Source organism: Haliotis asinina, chromosome 2 (genome assembly GCF_037392515.1).
Source record: "Haliotis asinina isolate JCU_RB_2024 chromosome 2, JCU_Hal_asi_v2, whole genome shotgun sequence".
Taxonomy (NCBI): domain Eukaryota; kingdom Metazoa; phylum Mollusca; class Gastropoda; order Lepetellida; family Haliotidae; genus Haliotis; species Haliotis asinina.
This window is the reverse complement of record NC_090281.1, coordinates 48,752,914-48,771,257: the sequence shown is the minus strand read 5'-3', so window position 1 is coordinate 48,771,257 and position 18,344 is coordinate 48,752,914. Positions and strand designations below refer to the sequence as shown.

The window sequence follows — 18,344 nt, the reverse complement described above, 5'->3', positions numbered from 1 at the left end:
GTCTCACCAAATCACAACAGTTAAGTGATGTTGTAAGGTGGACCTGAGCCAGTCTCACCAAATCACAACAGTTAACAGGTGTTGTAAGGTGGACCTGAGCCAGTCTCACCAAATTACAACAGTTAAGTGATGTTGTAAGGTGGTCCTGAGCCAGTCTCACCAAATCACAACAGTTAACAGGTGTTGTAAGGTGGACCTGAGCCAGTCTCACCAAATCACAACAGTTAACAGGTGTTGTAAGGTGGACCTGAGCCAGTCTCACCAAATCACAACAGTTAACAGGTGTTGTAAGGTGGATGTGTAAACCATTCCACACAACAGTCTTAGTGCTAAGATGATCAGAACTCCCAGGTGGGTGGGGTAGCTTAGTGGTCAAGACGTTTGCTCATTATGCTGAACAGTTCAAGTCCCCACATGGATACGATGTGTGAAGCCCATTTCTAGTGTCCCCAGCTGTGATATTGCTGGACTATTGCTAAATTCAGAGTAAAACCGAACTCACTCAATCACTCAGCCTCTGTCACAGTAAATTTGAATAAATGTGATTTTGTCTTCATGGATATTCAGATCGATTAATGAATCAATGAATTTTACATCCAACAGAAATGAATAGACTTACGATCATATCTCTAAGATGGCTTGGTGGACCCCATCAGACATGCAGTCTTATCAACAGACCAAACTGCCAGACATATCAAACAACCCCTTGCAAGACATCAGTTCAATATGGAGATCTATGTCAGTTTGGTGTCATGTGTCATTTGTCATGTCAGGGAATATAGGTGATGTGTTCTGTTCAGGGCCTGGTACATGACCTCCAGACAGCCAAGAAGCAGACGTGGGAGGAGAAGGAACGAGTCTCCAAGAAGGTTGAGGAGGAGAGGAAAACCAACCTGGCTAACAAGGTCAGCACTGATTGATCCTCTAGCTTCTAAACATGGTGTATATGTAGATATATATATCTATACTCAGTGTTGCAGTGTCTGTATGAGTTATCTCTGTGAGTGAGATATTTGAGCAGGGAGTGCATCTGTGTCTGTATGAGTTATCTCTGTGAGTGAGATATTTGAGCAGGGAGTGCATCTGTGTGTCCATGAGTCATCTCTCTGTGAAATATTTGAGGAGGGAGAGTAGCTGTGTCTATATGAGTTATTCCTGCGTGTCAGATGTTTGAGCGGGGACTGAAGCTTTGTCAATACAAGTTATTTGTGTGTGAGAGATGTTTGAGCAGGGAGTGTAGCTGTTCTGTAAGAGTTACTTCAGTATGTGTGAGTTTTTGAAGTGGGAGTGAAGTTGTGTCAGTATGAGTTCTGTGTGTGTGTGTGTGTGTGAGATATTTGAGCAAGAGTAAAGCTCTATCTAAGTGTTATCTGTGTGTGAGAGAGATTTGAGCACGGAGAGTAGCTGTGTGTATACAAGTTATTTCTGTTTGTGTGAGATATTTGAGCTGTGTAGCTGTGTCTACATGAGTTATTTCTGTTTGTGATAGAGAGTTATTACTTGATGCAGGGAGTCCTGGAGTGGGTGATGGACTCAATGAGGAAAGGCAGCCAAGAGCTTCGTGACCGACTCGTCATCCTGCAGAAGGAGAAGGACCAGGTGAGGAGGAAAGCAGCAGCAGATTATCATTATTAGAATAATGTCTTGACCTGATTTTTAATAATAATACATAATTTTGATTTAATCATCCTGACTATAAACAGCGTCATTCTCAAGAGTTAGTGTAAAAATCTTACGAAGGCCAATAAATATCCAGAGATTAGAGAGACATCAGTGATGGTACTCATGGTGTGGCCTTTAGTAAGAAGGTCATGGGATTATGTCAACCATGGTGGCTGAGTGGGTTAGATAGCTGTCTGTAATGCTGGCAGGTTTCCAACTCTGAGGGTATAGGTCTGAACCTCTGATGGAACTAAACCCAACAAAAGTACTTAAATCGTAACGGAGAAAGTGTAATTTCAATTATATCATCTGTTTCTTTGGAAATGGAATTGTGTATTCAATCACTCAAGTCATCGAGAGACCACACAGTGTCTTACAACCAGCAATGGATGCTGGGAACATGGTGGAACTTGGAATTTCATGGAATGATCATCCTGAGAATCATTCTGGCTCTTTGACCGGTTTCATATGTCAACATGGAAAGAGAGATATTTGGTCTATGCTTAAAGTGAATTTGAAAGACTTGTGCTGAAGGGAGGTTGATGGTTTTTGGTGTCTTTTGTTTAGCTGACCTTGAAGCAGAAGGAGAAGCGAAAAGAACTTGATGACCTCAAGGAAGATCTGCAGAAGAAGATCACAGAGTTTTCCAAATTAACTGAGAAAGGTGGGTGCTAATTAACTAAGGGGAGTAAAGCAATGATATGTATTAGTGTTGCATCTAGGAACACTCTTGAAGGATCTCACTGGTGAGTATCCATTATTTTCATGAAAAATGGAAGCATTTCATTCTCAGACAGACAGACAGACAGACAGACACACAGACAGAGACAGATGCTGATTTGCAACAGTGTATCAGTCATGAGGTGCATTCTTACTTTTACTGTGTTTAAGGTGTTATTTAACATTTGACAATGAGATGATGCGCTGATCTGTGACTTGAGTGTGAAGACATCAGGCTTACTGTGTTACTGTGCAGGCAAGATGTCTGAATCAGACACCAAGAGCCGTGTGAATGGCATCCAGGCCTTGAAAGAGAAGATCAAGCAGGAGACGGAAGCATTCCGGAAGCTGAGACAGCAGATGAAGGTCATCCAGGACAAGCAGACGGCAGAAAGGGAGGTCAGTCAAGCAGGGTCAGCTGATGCCATTAGTTAATCCTGTAGTGTCGAGGGCTGGGGACAGCCTTATGATCAAAGCGCAGACTTGTCACACCATGCATAGACATTGGGAAGAATAACTGAAGCCTCTTTTCAGGAATCCCTTGCTATGATATTGCAGGAATATTTCTAAAACTGGCATATAACCCAAGCCCACAAACTCACTCATGTTAAGGGTATCAGATGTTCTAGGTGTTAGAATAAATACTTTTAGCACAAATATATTGTCCAAAGCATGACTCCTAATGTTTCTTCTAAGACCAGTGTGTCGTCCTGTCAATCTTGATATCACTGGGTTGACTTAACACATCATATGGATATGACTGTTCACAGGGCAGCCAGATGCAGGCAACAGCTATGAAGGGCAACCTGGAACTGCGGAAGAAGATTTCGGTTAGTAAGAATTAATTTCAGGCTGTATCTGTCTACCTCATTTACAAGAAACTAATAAGTACCAGCGTCAGTGGTGTTGCTGTTGCGTATCTGGTATGCATTGAGTTGTTGATGATGATTTGCAGCAAGAAGAGTTATCAAAGCTGGAGGTGGAGCACAAGGCTGCCCTTGAGGAAGAGCTGGAGAGGGTGAAAATGGAGGTGCAGCAAGACCATACTGATATACAGGTGAGGATGAATATCAGATGGGGGCATGCATCAGATGTGGGGGGTGGAGGGTGGCATCAGATGTTGTAGGGACATCAGGTAGGCGCAGACATCAGACGTGGGTTTTGGGGGTGGGCATAGGTGAGGATGGACATCAGGTGTGGGGCGGACATCAGGTGTAGGATGTGAGAGGGATATGAGGAATGGGAGGACACAAGGGTTAGGACGGTCATCAGGTGTAGGGTGGACATCAGGTGTAGGGCAGACATCAGGTGTAGGGGGACATCAGGTGTTGGGTGGACATCAGGTGTAGGGGGACATCAGGTGTAGGGGGACATCAGGTGTAGGGGGAGGACATCAGGTGTGGGCGGACATCTGGTGCAGGGCAGACATCAGGTGTAGGGGGACATCAGGTGTAGGGCAGACATCAGGTGTAGGGCAGACATCAGGTGTAGGGGGACATTAGGTGTAGGGTGGACATCAGGTGTAGGGGGACGTCAGGTTTGGGGGAGGACATCAGGTGTGGTTGGACATCTGGTGTAGGGTGGACATCAGGTGTAGGGGACATCAGGTTTGGGGGAGAACATCAGGTGTGGGCGGACATCTGGTATGGTGTTGACGGACATCAGGTAGACATGTAGAGTGGACATCACATGTGAGGAGACATCAAGTGCGTGCGTGCGTGCGTGCGTGCGTGCGTGCGTGCGTGCGTGCGTGCGTGCGTGCGTGCGTGCGTGCGTGCGTGCGTGCGTGCGTGCGTGCGTGCGTGCGTGCGTGCGTGCGTGCGTGCGTGCGTGCGTGCGTGCGTGCGTGCGTGCGTGCGTGCGTGCGTGCGTGCGTGCGTGCGTGCGTGCGTGCGTGCGTGCGTGCGTGCGTGCGTGCGTGCGTGCGTGCGTGCGTGCGTGCGTGCGTGCGTGCGTGCGTGCGTGCGTGCGTGCGTGCGTGCGTGCGTGCGTGCGATACATACATATATACTGCTATGGCATTGCGAATGAATATAACAATTCTGTCACCAAAGTCCGTTTATGTGTTACTACCTGTGCATGTCTGGCAGTTGCGTGTGGCAGAAGGTAAGCAGTACCAGCAACAAGAAGCTGCAGCCCTGGACATGGAGCTGGCCCAACTCAGACAGGAAAAGTCTGTGATGACCACCAGGGTGAGTACCTCCAGCACTGGTTCTGTATTGTCACAGTCACATACACAGCCTGCTATGGGATAATATAGCAAGTATCCTTGATCAAACAGAACCTACACCGAAATGTCTCTCAGAATAATAATAAAAAAGTTGCATATTCATAGAACTCTCCCATCACAGCAACTTCTAAATGCCACTAAAAGAAGTTCTCTGCAAGAAATGTACACCTCTTTCATCAAAATAGAAACAATTTTTTGTGTCTGTTGATCAGTATGACCACTATTCATCGTTGTATATCATGTGTGCTTCTGTTACAGCTGGAGTTGCTCCAGAGGGAGAAGGACTTCGTGCAGAAGGAGCTGGACGAGGTTCACCAAGTGCACAAGGAGGAGATGGAACTCCAGCAACTGCAGCACTTCCAGGTAGCTCCTCACCACTAGGTGGCAGCACTTGCACTTAGTATCACTAGGTGGCGGCACTTGCACTTAGTAAGACTAGGTGGTGGCGGCACGTGCGGTTAGTATCACTAGGTGTCAGCACTAGTCCTTAGTACCACTAGGTGGCAGCGCTTGCACTTAGTATCACTAGGTGGCAGCACTTGCACTTAGTACCACTAGGTGGCAGCACCTGCACTTAGTATAGTGAACTAGGCGACAGCACTTTCAGGACACTAGTCGCACATCTTGCCTTTACTACCACACAGTGGCAGCACTTCCAGGACACTAGTCGTACATCTTGCCTTTACTACCACACAGTGGCAGCACTTCCAGGACATTAGTCGCACATCTTGCCTTTACTACCACACAGTGGCAGCACTTCCAGGACACTAGTCGCACATCTTGCCTTTACTACCACACAGTGGCAGCACTTCCAGGACACTAGTCGCACACCTTGCCTTTAGTACCACACAGTGGCAGCACTTCCAGGACACTAGTCGCACACCTTGCCTTTAGTACCACACAGTGGCAGCACTTCCAGGACACTAGTCACACATCTTGCCTTTACTACCACACAGTGGCAGCACTTCCAGGACACTAGTCGCACACCTTGCCTTTAGTACCACACAGTGGCAGCACTTCCAGGACACTAGTCGCTCATCTTGCCTTTACTACCACACAGTGGCAGCACTTCCAGGACACTAGTCGCACACCTTGCCTTTACTACCACACAGTGGCAGCACTTCCAGGACACTAGTCGCACATCTTGCCTTTACTACCACACAGTGGCAGCACTTCCAGGACACTAGTCGCACACCTTGGCTTTACTACCACACAGTGGCAGCACTTCCAGGACACTAGTCGCACATCTTGCCTTTACTACCACACAGTGGCAGCACTTCCAGGACACTAGTCGCACACCTTGTCTTTACTACCACACAGTGGCAGCACTTCCAGGACACTAGTCGCACACCTTGCCTTTAGTACCACACAGTGGCAGCACTTCCAGGACACAACTTGCATTTAGTGCCCCTAGATGGAGCCACTTACACTTAGAACCTCCAGGTGGCAGCACTTGCAATTTGTACCACTAGGTGGAACCACTTTCAAAACACTAATGCTTGTACTGGTGGTTCTTTAGCAGAGATATTGATTCCTTATCTTCCTATACATCACTGAAAATTCCACTTTTCTGAGTTCCCTTACACAAACTGTCATTTTGTAGGTGTATGTAACAGATTCACATGCAGTGGTAAGTGTAACAGATGCACATACAGTGGTTAGTGTAACAGATTCACATTAAGTTGTAATCAATATCAAAGAACCTGACATTTTGTGTATTGTGTCTCCAGTCCTTCCGCCAATACCGTGAGATGTTTGAGGAGCAGAAGGCTGTGATTGATCAGCGGTACCGTGTGCTGTTGGAGGATGCCATCCAGGATGCTGTCTTCCTCTCCAGCCGCAACACTGAGCTCGTCACAGAGAACCAGGATCTCCGGCAATGTAAGTCTAAATGTACTACTTGTAGTTACTGTCCTACAAACACCAAGCTCACAACTGTGGGGTTTAGGTATCAGGTAGTGTGTGTCTGATGTTACAGGTAGTTAACATGTGTGGTATGTCTGATGTTTGAGGCAGTTAACGTGTGGTGTGTCTGACGTTACAGGTAGTTAACATGTGTGGTGTTTCTGATGTTGCAGGTAAATAACATGTGGTGTGTCTGGTGTTACAGATATTGGGGAGCTCAAGGATGCAGTGACCAAGTCCGGAGGCAGAATCCCTCCCTCGGATATCATGCTGTAGACACAGGATCCCAAATGAAAGAATCTGACTCCAAGTGTTATGCTACAAAAATCAAACATTCAATTCTTACAAATGATTTTTCATATCATTATTACATTCCCACAACGCTGATTGAAATATGAAATATAATTCACATAATGAACTACACATCTGTTCAAATATTTAAGAAAAAAATGTGCATTTGTGTTGAAATGTTACTAAAAGTGTGTTTAATATTTTTACCATTTTGATGTAAAATTTTGACCTATTTATATGTATACAATGCAAACTGTAGTAAACAATGCTTAAGAAAACACACTAATACGATGACATTTCAGTCAAGACTTAACATGAAATTTTGTTTGGGATGGGTTTTTTTCTTATTTATTTCCATATTAGTTTTACATGAATCATTGCACAATGACTATCAAAATGGTGTTGGGAGAAGATACCAAATTTATGCATTTATTGTACATTTGAAATTTACTGTAACAACATTCACAGTCTGTGATATTGAACAGAAGACATTACATTCATCTGACCTTCATCTTCTTTTTTAAACAGGTTAACTTAAAACTAAATGTTCTAAGTTCAATTTTGCATCAAGCTCTGTATCACAGATGATAGTGCTATCATGACTTTTTCAAAACTGTTTTCAGTTCCTTAATTTTGGATGATTTGAAGCCAGTTTGTGTTTGGTTTGGAGTAGACATCTTCACATGATGCATGTAATTTTTTTCAGTTTTAAACACATAAAAAAATTTAAAAACTGCTTTGGATACTCATTTCTGATGAAGAATAAAACCGTTTTAAACAATGTTTTTTCTAAATATTTCATAAGCAGTTTTTTGTAAGCCATTATAATTGCAATCTCCAAAAAACAAATCATTGCAACATGGGTAGTGGTGTATGATGTGTTGCACCGACATGCCATTCGGGAAAATTTTGTTTTGTTGCTATATCTTATTATCGTCAACTCATCCACATAGATTATTTCAAGAGTTGTAATTCCTACAACATTTTCCATTTTGTATTTATGGGATTCCAGCTGAGCATCATGTTCTGTTCTAACAGCCACTGGCGGTTGTCAGTTGCAATCAATTTCATTAAGTGACAGTATCACTACTTCAACACATTCTGATTAAATTAAGTTTTGAATATGTGTGATTCTTTTAATGCTCAGATTTCAAATAATATATGTTTTGCAATAGAAATTAGCTATGTACCATTGCAGCATTTGTGTGACAAGCTCAAAATAGAACACTCATATATTTACCAAGATGCATGCATTCCTGGTCAGCAGCAAAACTGAACAATCGTAGAAGAGCCATGTACCTGTGAAGAAAATGGTGTGATTCAGGGTGCAACCTGGCTTTTAGGTTTGGCTGCACTATCAAAATTTTGGTTGCACCTCAAAATATTGTCACTGGTTCTAAAACATAACATAAATGTTTGTTTAGCAATTTTGCTTACAAGTTCTATTTATAAATCTCAATTAGGCCAGACTGATTTTATTACTTGTTTTACGGATCCACTTGTTGTATATCTTCAAGATTAAGAAAACAAATAATAATTATTTTTAGCCTCTCAAAAAATAAAAACAGAAAGTTTTTACATATTGTAAACTTACAAGAAAATTCATTTTTAGATTATATTTTAAATGCCTCATATACACTTCATAAATTTCCAAAAGTAAAATACTTTGAGTATTTAGGAGGAATATTACTTTGATTTGTTATTTCATTTTTACTATTTTCCCTCATTCCTTAGGATTTTTCTGATGAAAAAAATCCATAAAACAAATAACATTGGCTTGGCCTTACATGATTACTATGTGCCTGATTATGGACTCATGGAGTACACAAACGTTTCTACCAGAAACATGTGACAGTCATAAAACAATGGGTGATTTATTGTAACCTGCACCAGGTTCATCCTCTTGCTATGGGCAGCCTGCACCAACTATTTTGAACACACACGTTGTACATAGCGAAATCGCACCCTGAGGAAAGATGTGCAATTCTGAGTCATGAATATGATCTAGGTATTGCTGTTGAAGAAGGAAACTGTATGCTGATAAATATTTTCCTACAAGTAAATTTCACTGAAGTCATCTTTATATTCTGATTGTTGATGTTTTAACATTATGAATAATGCATGAGCATAACCCACAAATTTGATTTACTTGCCCAGTCAGTATTGCAAATAGATTGTTTCGCATCTGTAAATATCAAAAAGTAATTTCACTCTGTTATTAAAGTTCAAGGAGATTTTATCGATATTCCACGCCCTATCGTTATAAAGCGAATGTAATAAGAATATTGTGTTATTGTTAGTCATAATCATCATACTATAACCAGAAAAAGACAAAGTGGTGATGGAATGAATTTCAAATCTGGTTGGGCAAAATGGACAACCAAAACATTGTGGCAGATCTGTCATGCTTTTTATTGAATGACTTATACTAAAATGCTTTTTGTCAATGCCTTGTGACAAGTTCACCCTCTACGAATGCAATACTGTATATTCCGATTGTTTTTATGAAAGAAACATGTTTTTGTGCGGCTGTGTTTCTTGTTACAATAAAAGTCAGCTGCTCTCAATCTGAAATGAGGGATGTGATTGTCAGACATGCAGCAAGGGGAGACAACTATGTCCAGTGAGAGAATGAGTTTAGTTTTACACCGCACTCAGCAATATTCCAGCTATATGGAAGCGGTCTGTGAATAATTGAATCTCAACCAGAGTATCCAGTGATCAACAGCATGAGCACTGATCTGCACAACTGGGAACCAATGATATGTGTCAGCAAAGTCAGCAAGCCCGACCACCCGATCATGTTTTTATGGCAAGCATGGGTTGCTGAAAGTCTATTCTACTCGGGACCTTCACAGGTCAAAGTCGGTCCAGTATTGAATGCTTCAACCATTCAGAGCAGGCCCAGCTCTGTCTTGAAACCATCACAAACAATGGCAGACGTTGAATATATCCATTTACCAAAACATGTTTTTATGGCAAGCATGGGTTGCTGAAAGTCTATTCTACTCGGGACCTTCACGGGTCAAAGTCGGTCCAGTATTGAATTCTTCAACCATTCAGAGCAGGCCCAGCTCTGTCTTGAAACCATCACAAACAATGGCAGATGTTGAAAATATCCATTTTACCAAAACACACTCATCATCAGAAAATACTCCAACAAAACCCAAAATGATCGGGAATCATTTATGATTTTGGAACTTCATTCCCATTGTCATATATCCGGTGCTTCATAAATACAGCACTCTCAAAGCACGTTACTTTGATGTATATCATATGATACTGTTCCATGGCAGTGCTGAATTTCCACCTTGCCGAGCTGCTTGTTCATTCATACACAGTCCTCTCCTGATTTGTCTGAACATGATGTCCGCCACAAAGCAGTAGGCCACACATTAATGAATCCTGCTTCCAGAAATATGATGCCGAGAGGCCTTGTTACTGGCATGTATTTATTTTCAGTTGTTAAATACAGAAAATAAAGGAGACATTGAAAGAAAACAATCTAGCATTTGATTAAAGGTCACTTTACACTTTTCATATTCCATAGACCATCGTTCAAAAAGTGAATGTTGTCCACTCCAATACCTTTGTTCTTTTGTAATCTGAAACACAGAGATTCTTTAATAGCATTTTACAAGTGGGGACGTAAATACAGAAATAACTTACGAAACAGAAGTAGGTATACAGAAAAACTTATCAATACAAAGACACAGGTACTAAAGCAAGAATGGTTAATAAGTGAAGTTTCATGCTGTTTTGAATCATCCACTTGCAATGGTGCTGACAATCCTGGAAACCATTAGATTTGGTTGGTTGGTTGGATTAACACTGCACTATTCCAGCTATATGACAGCACTCTGTAAATAATCAAATCTGGATTGGACAATCAAGTGATCAACAGCATAAGCATCAATCTACACAACTGTGATAGGTGATAAGTGTCAACCAAGTCAGCGAGTCTGACCACCCAATCCTGTTAGTCGATTCTCACAACAAACATGGGTTCCTGAAGACAAATTCTAACCTGAATCTTCACAGGTCAGACAGTCTACATCGCTCAACGTTGTTATTTTACTTACATTTCATCTGTTGACATCTTTGTGAGACCAATAGCTAGTGCATGGTCCTTTCCCTCAGCCATGACTGCCTTTAGAAGCTAAGGATAATTGGGACACATGTTTTGAGTAAGTGAGTGAGTCTGTGGAAGTGTTCAAGTGTTTGAGGAAGTGTTCACACCACACTCTGCAATATTCCAGCTATATGGTAGCAGTCTCTAAATAATCGAGTCTGGACCAGACAATCCAGTGATTAACAACATGAGCATCAATCTGCTCAACTGCGAACCGATGGCATGAGTCAAGCAAGTCAGCAAGCCTGACCCTCCGATCCTGTTAGTCGCCCCTTACAACAAGCATAGTCGCCTTTCATGGCAAGCATGGGTTGCTGCAGGAAAATTTTCTACCCCGGGACCTTCATGGGTCCACATGCTTAGAAATAATCAGTAATGAGATGATGCTAACGGGCCTTGAAGTTGAGTTCTGCTTGGTAATATGCATAGCATGATATTTGCTGCAAAAGATGATAAACTGAGAACATGGGAATACAGATAAGCATGAGTGAGCAAAGGCTTTACAGTTGCTTTTAGCCATATTACTGAGATTGACAAGAGGGTTCTGGGTTTGGGGTGAATGCTTTCACTACTAGCATATCCAGGCACTGTGGTGGTTGTGATTCACTCCCACATATGGTGAATCAAGCAGCTTCAATTCATAAATTTAACTCTATGTTCTAAGTCACTAGAATCAAACATTTCTGAATTCTTCATAAGCAGTTTTTACTTAGACTCTTCTGGCGTCTATGACAGCAAGACATACAAAATGGAATACAGTACATACACACAAAACAGTAGAAGTTACATACTGTAAATACTTTAAACATAACATACACTAAAAATATACATTAAACAAAAATTAATGACACAAACAATGAACTATTGATAAACATGGTCACTTCATGGTTTCTATCTAAAAGTCACCCAGCATGAAGGCACGGAAACATTGTCATGTGTAGACTTTTCCAATCATGCCAAAATGATAAATAAAAGATTCTGTTTTACTGAATATATGTAAAACTTGCCAGCCCTGACCAAAACTTACCTGCCCACAAAATATCTTCATGTACATGTCTAAATTTTAACACCACTGTCGGGCAGGTGAATTTGAGAGTATAAAAATCGTTTTGTAAATAGTACGGGCAGGACAGGCAGGTGTTTCAAACAGTGACTATCTTATCCCTATTTCCATCATTGGAGTGATTGGTGATGATACGACTGGTGTATGGAAGTGCCTCCTAATACTGTAATGTCTCATTACTGGTATTGTGATGTATGTGAGCTGGAGCAACTATGTGTGTACAAGGTAGTTCTGGAAGGATACAACAACGGAATCTTTGTCTACTTTCGTCATCCTGGCACCCGGTGACGTCAGCCCCGGGCACATGATGTTGGCACCACTTAGCACGAAGCGAATGGCACCCTTGTCCACTTGCATGAGGGGAAGCAGGAACGGGTCTGTTGGCATGGAAACAAAATCATCAGTAATAACTGTAATATTAACAATCTTGACCCACTTCAGACTATGACAATTAGTATAGAAGGAATGTATTTCCAGTAGATTTATTGTTGAAATGTTTGAAATTACACTCAGATAATTTCCAGTACTACACCCGTAATCACGAAAAGTAATGTCCCTCCAATGGGGCCTCCATTATACAAGAGCTACAGCTACATTTTCTAAGTGAGTGAGTAATATTCCAGCTATATGGCGGTGGTCTGTAAATAATCGAGTTTGGACCAGACAATCCAGTGATCAACAACATGAGCACTGATCTACACAATTGGGAACCGATGACATGTGTCAACCAAGTCAGCGAGCCTGACCACTTGATCCCATTAGTCGCCTCTTACGACAAGCATAGTCACCTTTTATGGCAAGCATGGGACAATTTCTGAGAAATCAGCACCTTGTGAGAAAGCCTGGACATATTGACTTAACGCACAGGCAGCTACATCATGTGACTAGATCTTGAACCGAAGGCATTGTTTGTGTGCTATTTGAAGCTTCACTCAACAACATTCAAGTTACATGACGGCAGTTTGTAAGAAATCAACGCTCTGTTTGAAAAGTATAATACTCTACGGATAACAACTTCTTTATTTATTATAATGTGACGTTTTGGGACAGCTACTTATAAACATTGTCAAGCAAGAGTAACAACGGTATAGGAAGCTACTACGAAACATCAAATCATAATAAATAAAGAAGTTGTTATCCATAAAGTATTATACTATTCTTATCAAGAAATGAAACTGAGATATAATGACATGTGTCAACAAAGTTGCCAAGCCTGATCATCTGATCCCTTTAGTTGCCTCTTACAACAAACACTGGTTGCAGAAAATTACTTCTAAACAAGATCTTGACAGGTTCTTCTGATAAGGAAATGCAGGAGTCTCATTCAGTTGCAAACACAAGGAGCGAAAATGATCTACTGAAACCCTGGCACAAACTAACCCCCGTTTTGGTTGCCCCTCACTACAAGCAACTGAGTTCACAGGACTTTTTCAGCACAATTAAGCAGAAAACACACGATACTTACACTTGTGAATGAGCCTGAGAGTGGGACAGTATGGACCATCTCTTTGTCGGAAGAACAGTAAGTCACCTGCCTGATTGGCTAGAATTTCTATATGTTCATGACTGTAAATAAACAATACATTATTGACCAATGACCATGTGAACAGACTTGCACACAGACAAAAGTTGCAATGTACTTCTTAAACAATTTATGTAATTACAACAGTTACATTTTGGAACTCATTACCAAAGCAGGTAGAGACTTCATGAATACAATTTACTATAAATCAAGTAGTACAGAGCACAAAAGGACTGTCAGTATGTGTAACAAATGGATGCTGCATAAAAATAAGATGTTTTAACAAGTCTTGTCTTCAGACTAGTGGTCATGTATGAAATGCTGAGTGTATACCACACAAACGCTTTCCAGCAAATTGACAATACTCCTTGATATATTTTGTTGGTGTGAAAACATACCTAATGACATAAACAAATTATATTCCAGATTTATAATGTCCACCTGTACATGTCCGGAGCAGACAATCCAGTGATTGATATTATGAGTATCTATTGATGCTGTCGGGATATGATGACACACCATTACCAAGCCTGACCTCTGGATACCTCAAGTCACCTCTGTTGGTTTCTTAGCAAACACTACACTGTAATTCCAACTGGGCACTAAAGCATACTGAAGAGCAAAAGAAATGTAAGTTTAAAAAAACTGAAATCTCATAAAAGTAAGCTTTCATGGTTATGTCTTCTATTTAAAAATTTGACTAAAAGCCAGAGCAGCATTTCTTTTGCTGTTCAGCATATGTCTAACCCGTTGTATAGATAAATTAGTCTTGGTCACAGTAAGAGGGGTACCCCGGGGGTTAAAGTGTTTGTTTGTCGCACTTAAGACCCGATCTGATTCCCCACATGGGTGCAATGTGTGAAGTCCATTTCTGGTGTCTCCCATCGTGATATTGCAAGAATATTGCTAAAGGCAGTGTACAACTAAACTCACTCACAGAGTTTTATAACCATTGTAACCAGACAGTTATTTCCATATTAGCGGCTTATTTGCTTTCTTTCTCTTCCTTCCAAGGTTCAGTGGTAAACCTCTGTCCTTATGTTCCCAAGAATAGTTATATAAACTAACTCACCCCAATTGGGCCTCTCTGTCTCTTCCCGTCCAATGAGACCCCAGCCACTCAAGCCACACAAACGTATGAGTCAGGATATGCATATAATATCTTTTTATCATAAACATTACATATTTCTCCTTACCCTGCCTCAGCTGCTGGATGACGAATCTTGTTCGACCAAAGTCTAAAGCGTGTATCTCAGATACTTGAGCGGCCATAGTTATTGCAAGGAGGAATAGAGTCCTCTGAGTTAACAACTTAAAGTCTGCTTGCATCAAAGGCTCACATTCATTGCTTGTAAGATGCTGGAGTACTCTATTAAAGTTCCAGGCTGATGCTCGAAACTTGGTCTGCTGATCTTCCAGTTTAAACAATTGCAGCAAAGTGAAGAGTTCAGGAAACTTTTGTAAGTTTTACTCTTGAGTTCACTGCTAAAACTGAATTGATGGTTGCTATGTTGATAAATAAAGCAGATCTCTCAAGATCTAGTGGTGCTTATGTGGCATAGATATTCCACAACTTGAGGATGTGAGGCTTTGATGGCTGATGACCCTTTTTGTTTAGGAAATTGCTCAAAATTTCTCCATTTTCCTTGTAGAAGGACGCAGTGCTAAAGTGACAGCCTCTGCTGCTCTATTAGAGTACCCTCATCTAGTGTGTAAACCACACAAAGAAAATGTATTAAACACCACCAACGACAACTGTGTACAATATTTACAATGCTAGCTAAGAGTGAAAAGTGAAGAAACAGCAGAGCACACAGGGTGTGGGTCAGAAGCAGACATACAAAATCTGCATGCTGAACATGATCTCATCGCAAATAGAATACAAGACGCCCAACCAAAATAAGTCTGAAATTAAGGCCTAAACAAACTGAGTGGTAGCTTTCAAAAAGGACCCAAGGTAACCACTCACCTGTCCTGTAGGGTGTTGAAGGAGACCGGGTCATGTTTGACTTGGCAAGAAGTGACAGAGAGGCCCTATTGGCGTGAGTTAGCTTATAACCATTAAAGGGAACATAGGTGCACAGGTTTATCTCTGAACCTTGGAAGTAAGAGAGAGAAGGCAAATAAGTATGAGACAGGATAAGGATATATAAAGAATATTTTGGGAGACATTTTTTGTAAAGACTGTACAAAAGTTCATAAAAATACCCCCAAAATGAATATGATCTCTGTCTCTTGTTCAGTAAATACAAAGAGAAATCTTACCATTTGACAACTTTAAGTGGCTCCTTCTTGGGTAAAATCTCGTCAACATAGGATTTGATGTGTGGGAACTGGTCTAGCACTGCATTGCGGATACCTTTCTGTACTGACGATTTGGCATTGTTCACGTTAGACACTGCATCTTTACTATCAAACCTGGAAACAATACAATAAATAAAATACACTTTATATATGTATCACCATACAGGGTTTGACTTAAGGAAATAAAGTTGCTTCTCAATATGATATTATACATGAATACATGAAGTCGTGAGTTTAGGTTATGATGATACAGAATATCTGTATCATTATAACAAAAGTATTCCCATGTTCACATATTATCATTTTACTTCACAAAATTTCATGACTTGGCCAGTAACAGTGATTCAAGCACTGTCCATGTACGCTCTAGCAGTTCCTCATAGTACAAACAAGGATATGCAGTCATAGTGCACATACATACTATGCCATGGTGCCGGGTCTAAGAATCAACAACACAGTCTTCCTGTTAATGTAGCCTATACATTGTCTAAAATAGCAGAGTTATGTCTTTAAAGTTTGGTAAAGTCTTTAATGAATAAAATATGGAACTCAATTATTTCTTAACAGATTAACTGTTAATACCTTTGAACATGACCATACACTAGGTTTAAATTGGTTTAAATGTGAGGTTGCCTCTTGCAGTTTTAGGCTGCACCAGTGCAAGTTCTAAATGAACCAAATCGATGTATGATTTCTTTAACTGGCATTCTACAAGTTGGGCAGATGAAAAATAAGGACTATTTTCATGTATATACAACTTCTTAGTTCTATACAGGTGACGCTTTGACACTGATTGTATGTCAATGTCAAGCAAGTCATACATGAGCAGTAATTTTGGGTGATATATACATACATGAGATGTTTGGACAATAGTTGAGGGATGAAGTGAAAATGAGTTCTTTATACCATAGACGAGGTTCAAAACACATAGGTTATTAGATAGACATCAGAATCAGTAAATAAGGGAAAGTGTGCTGAAAATCATATTTTAAATTCATTTTATTCATTGATTCAGCATACTGAAAATGCCTAATATTCCACTTATGAATGAAACAATTATTTTCAGAAGCCTTTTGCAATCATGACCCATTCCTGTACCTACAAAATGTGATGTCACCATGTTTTGTCGATTACATAGTTGCTTACTTTATACCACTTTGTACGGCAGCCAATTGCAGTAAGTATGGTCACCTAGGAAAGCAGAAGACGAGATGTGAAAAGGTTGGTGCTAACAGGATCTTTTTACTTGACATTTTGTAAAATTAATATTTGGTATTGGTGGTATTCATGACCTTGGGCCATTTACTTCAGAACTGGACAACTAGATTTCATGTATTTCAGTGTACTGCAGAGATTCAGAACATTTTTGTCAGTGAGGTGTGTCACTGTACGTACAGTACAACATGATTTAATTCCTGAGATTCCAGCTTCACGTATGAGTAACTATGGTTTTCAGATTGTGCCAAAAGAATTGATATGGATTTGGAAACATGTTCCATGGGTGTTTGAATGATATGACTACTCACTGCCTGTGTATGAAAAATTCCCATATTCTCATTACTCCTGCATGATGAAATATAGGGGTTAAAAAATCCCATTGCCCGATGCCCAGAACAAGAGGGTAAGATGGTAGAACAAGTCAGTTTTCCTTTCGAGCCATCAAATAATTGTACCTTACTTGTCCATGGGCTACTAGAAAACTTCCGGTTTCACACTGCAAATAAACTTGGATTTCATTTCATAGCTGCTCAAAATATAGCTATTAAAGGACTTTTCATGTAATTTATGGCTGTGGTGGTAGTGGTGGTGGAGATGATTTTTATGGACTTGCATGTACAAGTAAGTGACCTCCCCTGCTTGTCTCATATGTATATTAAAATTATGTTTCTTTGATATTTATGAGTTTTTGATAAATAGTCCAGTGAACCTTAAAATCAAATACCATGCTGATTTATTCTGTCATACTTACATTATGATGATTATGTCATATATCAGGGCAAGTGATAAATTACAGGCTGATCATGTTCTAAACCAGGGCCATTTTCAATGATTTTCTGTGTACAACATCATATCGACGACACATTCACCACAAAATTGATATGATAGACAGGAAATAACAAATTGTCAAATGTCGACTTTTTAGAAATCACAGACAAAAGCACATTTATTCTTTAGCATTGCTTACACTGCATTAGAAGATTATTTATGTGATTGAGCAAAAGGCGATCATATCGTCTCGACAGACTGGTCATGGTGACCGTCTATGTCGTTTCCCGGTGTCTAGCAAACTGTACCCCGATCAACATCCACTCATACCCATTCCTTCGCTTTCCGACGATTTCACAGTATTAAACATAATCACAACATCGAAATATATAAGTAACCCATTTGACACTATTCTGTGATAAGTCATATTGACTTACTTCTTAAACATGTTGTAATATTTTGGTTCTTCGGATCAAAGCATGCTCAGCAAAAGTAATACTCCTTTTTGGGCTTGTAAACCCTTCCGTAG

The 18,344-nt window shown here is 40.6% G+C and overlaps 2 protein-coding genes across 2 annotated transcripts in view; one reads left to right on the top strand and one right to left on the bottom strand.

The window, feature by feature from the left end:
- LOC137273842 (chromosome-associated kinesin KIF4A-like) overlaps positions 1-9,221 on the top strand; it is a 19,840-nt gene extending 10,619 nt beyond the window's left edge. Inside the window, exons 15-24 of the mRNA XM_067806714.1 lie at positions 801-905; positions 1,510-1,599; positions 2,230-2,326; positions 2,639-2,781; positions 3,153-3,212; positions 3,338-3,439; positions 4,473-4,574; positions 4,871-4,975; positions 6,343-6,493; positions 6,723-9,221. Coding sequence (XP_067662815.1) covers positions 801-905; positions 1,510-1,599; positions 2,230-2,326; positions 2,639-2,781; positions 3,153-3,212; positions 3,338-3,439; positions 4,473-4,574; positions 4,871-4,975; positions 6,343-6,493; positions 6,723-6,793 — 1,026 coding nt within the window. The 3' untranslated portion in view covers positions 6,794-9,221. The remainder of the gene's footprint in view (positions 1-800; positions 906-1,509; positions 1,600-2,229; positions 2,327-2,638; positions 2,782-3,152; positions 3,213-3,337; positions 3,440-4,472; positions 4,575-4,870; positions 4,976-6,342; positions 6,494-6,722) is intronic.
- LOC137273843 (malignant T-cell-amplified sequence 1 homolog) lies at positions 9,200-18,344 on the bottom strand. Its single transcript, XM_067806715.1, has 6 exons — positions 18,253-18,344; positions 15,791-15,943; positions 13,469-13,569; positions 12,247-12,380; positions 10,891-10,958; positions 9,200-10,413 (listed from the first exon to the last, which is right to left on the bottom strand). The coding sequence occupies exons 1-6, from the start codon at positions 18,261-18,263 to the stop codon at positions 10,332-10,334; spliced, it is 549 nt and encodes a 182-aa protein (XP_067662816.1). The 5' UTR covers positions 18,264-18,344; the 3' UTR covers positions 9,200-10,331.